The 7,772-nt window shown below is 33.8% G+C and overlaps 2 protein-coding genes across 2 annotated transcripts; both read left to right on the top strand.

Annotated features, from left to right (window-relative positions):
* Nucleotides 1–1,037: 1,037 nt before the first annotated feature.
* LOC125576662 lies at nt 1,038–2,712 on the top strand. Its single transcript, XM_048737219.1, has 7 exons — nt 1,038–1,310; nt 1,413–1,514; nt 1,602–1,661; nt 1,735–1,964; nt 2,035–2,158; nt 2,227–2,407; nt 2,639–2,712. The coding sequence occupies exons 1-7, from the start codon at nt 1,038–1,040 to the stop codon at nt 2,710–2,712; spliced, it is 1,044 nt and encodes a 347-aa protein (XP_048593176.1).
* A 72-nt stretch (nt 2,713–2,784) lies between these two features.
* LOC106353112 (tuberculostearic acid methyltransferase UfaA1) lies at nt 2,785–7,754 on the top strand. The gene is made up of 16 exons (XM_048736840.1): nt 2,785–2,910; nt 3,009–3,111; nt 3,214–3,309; nt 3,398–3,453; nt 3,531–3,654; nt 3,752–3,814; nt 3,891–3,950; nt 4,506–4,525; nt 4,846–4,926; nt 5,005–5,110; nt 5,215–6,115; nt 6,585–6,656; nt 6,756–6,818; nt 6,929–7,035; nt 7,150–7,251; nt 7,506–7,754. Exons 1-11 carry the CDS (start codon nt 2,798–2,800, stop codon nt 5,287–5,289), a joined length of 897 nt encoding a protein of 298 aa, XP_048592797.1. The 5' UTR covers nt 2,785–2,797; the 3' UTR covers nt 5,290–6,115; nt 6,585–6,656; nt 6,756–6,818; nt 6,929–7,035; nt 7,150–7,251; nt 7,506–7,754.
* Nucleotides 7,755–7,772: the final 18 nt, after the last annotated feature.

Below are 7,772 nucleotides of genomic sequence, written 5' to 3'. Positions count from 1 at the left end.
ACTTTACACATACTAGAATTATAAAGGATTATATATTTTTTTATATGTATACTCTTAAATAACTAAACCTCAAAAGCGTAGGCTAATAAAATAAGTAATTTGTTTTATTATTGTGGAATTAGATGATTTTAGGACCGAGCTGGTGAATATATACTAGACAGACATTTATATTTCAAATATGCACTTATATTCTATAACAACTTGACATATTAGATTTGAACACTAACATGTTAAAAGAGTTTATCGGTGATTTTCTTCAAATTTTTTATTCTTAGATATGTATCTGGAGTGAAACTAATTTTACAGATGACCATCTTTTTAAATTGACACTTATGTAATTTACCGAATTCATAGAATAAGTTAAAAAAGAAATTAAACTCATATCAATTAAACAGAGGCGATAACGAAAACAGAATTTTACAGAGGTAGAAAATGAAATCATTTATGAAGAGTCAATAATAAACAAATCGATAGCAGAAAAACCTAATCATATTTCGTCATTATACAATCGATGTTTGCCTATTTGGTTTTGGTGATTTGTGTCAGCCGAAAAACTTAATTTTCTTTTGTACATGTGAAGTCTTAAGAATAATTAAAATGATTTGTAATACATTAACTCTCCAACAATGATGATAAATTTAAGAGACCAACATTTGTATTCGTCATTTTACAATCGATAAAAACTGTAGTGTTTCAAAATGTTAAAATCATTTAATTAACAAACACCCTGCGCATGCGCGCGAGTTATCATCTATTTGTTAATAGCAACTTAACAAAACTGCCATTTAAGTAAAAAAACTATAGTACTGTATATAGGCGAATTTCATAATCCCAATGATAAAAATAAAATGATGTATATGTGGGCTAAATGTGTAAAATTTCTTGTAGCTTGATTATGGTGTTTATGTTCTCCCTGAGCCGGTTCGATCTAGGTTATGATATGATAGGTCGTAACTCATAAGTAATAAACTAGTTGTATATGTGATTAGGTTACGTATCCGAACATGATAGAATTCTTCAAGAACCTAGGAGTAGACATGGAGGTTTCAGACATGTCTTTCTCAGTAAGCCTTGACAGTGGCCGAGGTTGCGAATGGGGATGCCGCAGCCTTTCCAGCTTGTTTGCTCAGAAGAGAAACATTTTCAGTCCGTATTTTTGGAAAATGATCACAGAAATAAAGAAGTTTAAGGAAGACGTCCTAAAATATTTAGAAGATCAGGAGCGTAACCTTGACATGGACCGAACAAAAACCCTAGGAGGGTTTCTCAAGTCTCATGGTTACTCTGACTTATTTCAAAAGGCTTACTTGGTGGGTTATTATGTTTTTGCGAGTTTCTTGGACAACAGATAAAATCCTAAACAATGTTTAAAATAAAAATCCACTCAAAGCTCAAGTTATGTTATTGGACAGGTACCAGTATGTAGTTTGATATGGTCATGTCCAGCAGACAGTGTCCTTCACTTTTCGGCTTATTCTGTTCTTTCATTTTGTCGCAATCACCATTTGCTTCAGGTTAATACATAAATTTGTTAAACTGTTTTCTAAGTGTTTACCCAAAATGAAGTGTTTTCTTAACTTCGTTTATCATTTCTTTCTCAGATATTTGGGAGGCCACAATGGCTAACTGTTGCTGGACGTTCTCAGACATATGTGGCAAAGGTTCTATTTCTCAGTATACTTGTGTGTATATATTATATACTTTGTTTCGTTACTTATATTACGTGCGGATCAGGTAAGGGCAGAACTGGAGCAACGAGGATGTAAATTCAGAACAAGTTGCAAAGTAGAATCTGTTGCGACATCTGAGGATGGTTGTGTCATAGTAACTACTGAAGAAGGATCTCAAGAAGTATACGATAAATGCATATTAGCTGTGCATGCACCAGATGCTCTGAAATTGCTTGGAGATCAAGTTACACATGATGAAACTAGGGTTCTCGGTGCTTTCCAGTATGCTTACAGGTAACCTCATATCTGTAATACCCAGCTTAACCTAGATTCATTAATATGTTTCAGTTTCGTACATATGTAGCGATCTTTATCTCCATCGTGACACTGATCTGATGCCACGGAACACTTCTGCTTGGAGCGCTTGGAATTTCCTAGGAGATTCTGAAAATAAAGCGAGCCTCACATATTGGCTCAATATAATTCAGGTAAACTGGCTCAATTGGACTATTAGCATACCATAAAATGATATTGAAAGCGTGTGTGTCTGTTGCAGAATCTTGGAGAAGAACGTGATCCATTCTTTCTCACCATTAATCCTGAACATACCCCGAAGGAAACATTGTTCAAATGGACCACTGGTCACCCTCTGCCCTCTGTTTCCACTTGGAAAGCTTCTCAAGAGCTGCACAAGATTCAAGGGAAGCGTGGTATATGGTTCTGTGGTGCATATCAAGGTAACGAGTTGATTTTGTATTGCTACTCAAATTTGTTTTAAGAAAAAAATTACTCATTGTACCTTCTCTTAGAAAAGCCTAACGGACACAAAATTTGACTAGAAAATCCCATTTGTTGTTTCTTATTCATAAAATGACTAACCCATTTGTACATGTGATCCACAAGAACTTTCAATAAAATGGCTAACCATTCGTTTAATCCCTGTCAATATTCATTTTACCCTTTTGCAGGATATGGTTTCCATGAAGACGGACTAAAGGCATTGCTCAATTACATAATTAATACAGTTCAGTGTTCCTCTTGATGAGTTTTTTTTCGGTAACTTTGGAAGTTTGATAATATTATGTCAGGCTGGTATGGCGGCTGCACAAGGTTTGCTAGGGAAACAGATGGTGACTCCCCTGAGCAACCCGAAACACATGGTCCTGTCTCTAACCGAGAAAGGGGCTAGGTTTTTCTTTACTAGATTCTTGAGAAATTTCATATCGACGGGTTGTGTAACGTGAGTCCTCTCCTCTGTCTGAAATGGCTAGCTTCATATTTTATTTCTGTCATTAGCTTCTCCAGTGTTACATTTACTAATTAGTTGGGCCTTAATAGAATACTTGAAGAAGGAGGATCCGTGTACACTTTCGCCGGCAAGAATTCAAGATGTCACTTAAAATCTGTCCTAGTGATTCACAGTCCTCAGTTTTACTGGAAGGTTAGCGCTTAGGACACAGATTCTAGAAGAGCTCTTTGAATCAGTGAATTATTATTTTTTTTTTGTCTCAAGAGCTTGATTCTTAATTATTTTTTCACACAGGTTATGACACAAGCAGATTTAGGTCTTGCTGATGCTTATATCAATGGAGATTTTTCGTTTGTTGATAAAGAAAGAGGACTTTTGGATCTGCTCATGGTATGGTAAAAACACAAATTAATGAAGCATAAAGACTGAGTTAAAAAACCTTATGACATCTATCTTCTTGATCACAATAAACTTGCAGATACTCATTGCTAACAAAGAATTAAACTCAAACAACTCAAATCATGCTAAGAGAAGGTAAAGAAAGACCTAAATTTATTAAGCTATTAAGTAGGCTCTCACTTGCTTACAAAAAGTTGTGTTTGGTCTCACAGGGGATGGTGGACACCAATGTTTCTGACTGCCAGTTTGGCATCTGCAAAGCATTTTCTAAAGCATGCCTCTAGGCAGAACACATTAACTCAAGCTCGAAGGAACATTTCTCGTCACTATGACCTTGTAAGTTTTCCTTATGCCCACATTGACTCTGTCTCAAACAAACATTCACACGCCAAGCTTGTGATTAATTTGCTTCATGGATTGGGTGTTGTTGTAGAGTAATGAGCTTTTTGCTTTGTTCTTGGATGATACCATGACTTATTCCTCTGCGGTATTCAAGGTGACACTATTTTTTGTTTGCTTTTTAGTTACTATCCCATAAATCTAACTAAAATTTGTCCATTTTCATGTACTAGTCGAATGATGAGGATCTGAGAACTGCACAAATGAGAAAAATATCTCTTCTGATTGATAAGGTAACATATATGGAATATCATTTTTTGATTTAGAACAAGAACCAGGATTTTTTCTTCTCTTTTCTTTAATGGCCAGAGTGGGAAATTTCAGGCAAGAATAGAGAAGAACCATGAGGTTTTAGAAATTGGGTGCGGGTGGGGAACTTTGGCCATAGAAGTTGTGAGAAGAACTGGATGCAAATACACTGGCGTTACTCTATCTATTGAACAACTTAAATATGCAGAGCAAAAAGTGAAAGAAGCTGGACTTGAGGTTTGCTGAATCCATCTCTGGATCTTGTTTCTGATGTCTAAGGCTATGACTAACAATAAAACTTCTGGATCACCAGGATCGGATTAAGTTTGAGCTCTGCGATTATCGCCAACTATCTGACGCTCACAAATATGACAGGATTATATCTTGGTAATATGGTTTTCTCTTCTCAGCTATATATAACTTTTTTAATCTCTGTTTATGGCATAAAAATGTTGGATACTTCAGCGAGATGCTAGAAGCTGTTGGCCACGAGTTCATGGAGACATTTTTCACTCATTGTGAAGCTGCACTTGCAGAAGACGGCATTTTTGTATTGCAGGTAACAATTTTTTTTTTCACTTATGATTTCTACTCTCATGTTATCACAACCATAAAAGTTTTATAATGTTTTGACCATAAAAGTTCATATCAATACCGGAGGAGCGTTACGATGAGTACAGACTAAGTTCAGATTTCATTAAAGAATACATATTCCCTGGTGGATGCCTTCCTTCTTTAGGCAGAGTTACTTCAGCCATGGCATCTTCCTCTAGGTTATGGTAAAAAAATTTATATTATCAGATGTTAAATTCAAGCCTTCAAGTGAAATTTGCTCTGCTTTCTCTTCCTTTGACCTATCTAATGCGGAAGAAACTACAGCGTTGAAAACGTGGAGAACATTGGGATTCATTACTACCAGACACTGAGATGCTGGAGGAAGACTTTCTTGGAAAGACAAAAGTAAGCCAAAGCAAATCCTCGGATTACTGTTATGGAATCATAAATGCTTGCTTATACGTCCAACTATTATCTTTGCAGACAAATCATTGATCTTGGATTTGATGATAAGTTCATAAGGACATGGGAATATTATTTTGACTATTGTGCAGCTGGATTCAAGACACTTACCCTTGGAAACTACCAGGTAACACATATGAACATGAACCATATATGTTTCTTTCCTCAGTGTCACTCGATTAAGACTTTATATGAGTACTTGATCATCGATCCGTATCAACAACATTACAGGTAGTGTTTTCACGTCCGGGAAATGTAGCTGCACTCGGCGATCCATTTCATTGCTTCCCTTCTGCTCAGAGTTAATCAAGAGTAGATGAATCATTTTTAATCTTTACTAGATTTTGACCCGCGCCCCCGCGCGGGTGCTGGATTTAAATTTTGTTCAATGTAAATTTATAAACCATTTATTTTATAAAATGTCCATTTATATTTTTATGTTTTGTAAATTCCATTTAGAGTAATATATATGATTTATAATGTAAAAATGTTATATTAAGAGCTTTTTCAATCTCTACATAATATTATATCTATAATTCTATAACTTGATGCAATTTGATATAAGTGTAAGATTCATATATTAACTTACTGGGTTTTTTAGTTTATTTATTTAAAAAACGTTTAATTTTTTTTGTTGTAGTTTTCTATGAATTATTATAGTTTTATGATATTTTATTTTCTTGAAAATTGTATTGTAGCAGATTAGAATCTATATTATATATTATATATTATAGTTTCTGTTTTTATTTTCACCACAAAGAAACAACAACCATAAATCTACTTTATTTTATTTAAATAATTAATATGTCAATTATTTTAAACAAATGGCTTAAACTAAATAATAAAGTGAATTGGGTCATAAAACTGGGCTAGAGTATATAAAAAATTAGTCTATCAATTATTTAAAGAATTGGGCTGGTCCAACTAATCCAACTAATTACTCCGGAAAAAAAATGTATGCGTAAAACTCAACTACTTTTTTGCTTTCTCATAAACTTCTCCGTCGCCCCTTCACTGTCTCTCTCTTTGATCTGATCTCCGTCTCGATTATTACTCAAAAAATATCAAATACAAAATCGGAGGAATCCTAATCCATGATCATCAGATTGTTCATCGATTTATTGTATAAAAGGTTAGACTATTTATATTCTTTTATTCAATTGACAGTGTGAACGATTAGGTGTTTTTAATCATAAAAATTGTTCAAATATTTTTTAGATCTGGCATCTCTAATAGTAGATTGGCCATCACCGAAGTCTTTGAAGATTAACATGTAATAGATAAAGTCAGTGTTAATTTGGAATCTTTGTGTACATCGAAACTCAATTACATGATGGCCAGATATTGGAATCATTGCAAGGTACCGTAAAGAAGAAAAAGGAGATGATTTGATTAAACGCTTTCTATTGAATTATGACAGAAGCAAAGTTAGGTTTCTATTTCTCTTAAACGATTTCTGTTTGGTAGGTTCTTTTTTTTCTTCTAGTTTCTATTTTGAATATTCATTGGTTGTTCTGTCACTTCTATAACTCACAAAAGGAAAAAGACAACTTTGATTATTTATAGTTGATAATGTTTTTGTCTTTTTACTTGTGTTCCAGAGATGATCCTAACGAAGCATTATTCTCTATTCATAATTTTACTAAGAGCACAAGCAGCGGGTGATAGTTCAGGTTTACATCTTTTAAAACTCTTTCCTTGTTCTTTTGAAATTATTATGTGTTTACTAAAAGCATGTCTTATCCTTTACACGGTTGATATGAAACACATAGTGAAGGAAAACAAAGACTGAAACAAACGAATGAAAAGCATAAACAACTTGTCTTGCATATCAGGTAGTGTATCTTCACTTTCCTTTAGTAATTGGCTGTGAAAAAACTGTCATGTTTGACTACTAAAGATTCAATGATCAATCTATTTTTTCTATGTTTTTGTATGCTTTCAGGTGATGAAGGTGTCATTGATAAGAATTGGTCATGTTGGAGAAGAAAGATCAGTAACCGTTGGATCACAAATATCAAATAGAATTGCCAACCTTGCGAACAAACCAAGGTTAGTATAATTTAAAAATGAGTAGTTCATACATTAATCATGAAAGTACGTTCAGTTTTGTAATCTATATAAATATATATGTTTAAAATATTTTCCTACTGTTTCATCTGCAAGGATGCACTCAAGTGTTTCTCCTCCAAAGTTCTGTTTCCAGGAATGAAGCATCTTCACACGTACTCTCCACCCGGTTTTGTAAGGCTTGACATCCTTAAGCAGGTTACAACTCGCGTTACTCGACATATCTTGTAAAAATTTATTTTTTGGTGATGGGTTGAGGATGAAGAAATTGAGTCGTAGAGGGATATCTATATATATATGGTTACGAAAATTGGTAAGCACGTTAAATATCACAAGGAAAATCTAACCATTAAGATATTGCTTGATTGTATGATTGATAGATATTTGGGTATATTCTTTTTTCTCTTACGGAATACATTAATATATTGTTATATTTGTTTGCAATGATTTAGGTAACTAATTATGGAGGATCTCGATTGCTTTTAAGGAGATACGGATGTTATTGATTTCGAATTTGATTAAAGCTGTGTATATTGTTAAATTACGAAAAGGACATTAATAAAGTCAGCAAAGAAAACGTTTTGTCCTGCTAACCTTGTGTCCAAACAACAATCAATTTTTTTTTAAGTTTGCTATCCTTGTATCCAAACAGTATCAAAAGGTACTTCAGTTTTAATAATATAGATGCACTATTCTCATTATTTGTGTTGTTTCCAATA

The sequence above is a fragment of the Brassica napus genome, chromosome A1 (genome assembly GCF_020379485.1).
Source record: "Brassica napus cultivar Da-Ae chromosome A1, Da-Ae, whole genome shotgun sequence".
Taxonomy (NCBI): Eukaryota; Viridiplantae; Streptophyta; class Magnoliopsida; order Brassicales; family Brassicaceae; genus Brassica; species Brassica napus.
Note: the sequence above shows the minus strand (reverse complement) of the source record. Positions and strands in the feature narration are given on the sequence as shown.

Bases quoted from the DNA above. Each gene is read 5' to 3' on its own strand.
- LOC125576662 (XM_048737219.1), top strand. From the start codon at position 1,038: ATGGAGGTTTCAGACATGTCTTTCTCAGTAAGCCTTGACAGTGGCCGA. The intron at 1,515-1,601 runs GTTAATACATAA...TTTCTTTCTCAG, and splicing joins GCAATCACCATTTGCTTCAG to ATATTTGGGAGGCCACAATG. The intron at 1,965-2,034 runs GTAACCTCATAT...GTACATATGTAG, and splicing joins GCTTTCCAGTATGCTTACAG to CGATCTTTATCTCCATCGTG.
- LOC106353112 (XM_048736840.1), top strand. From the start codon at position 2,798: ATGGTGACTCCCCTGAGCAACCCGAAACACATGGTCCTGTCTCTAACC. The intron at 3,815-3,890 runs GTGACACTATTT...TTCATGTACTAG, and splicing joins ATTCCTCTGCGGTATTCAAG to TCGAATGATGAGGATCTGAG. The intron at 4,927-5,004 runs GTAAGCCAAAGC...TTATCTTTGCAG, and splicing joins ACTTTCTTGGAAAGACAAAA to ACAAATCATTGATCTTGGAT.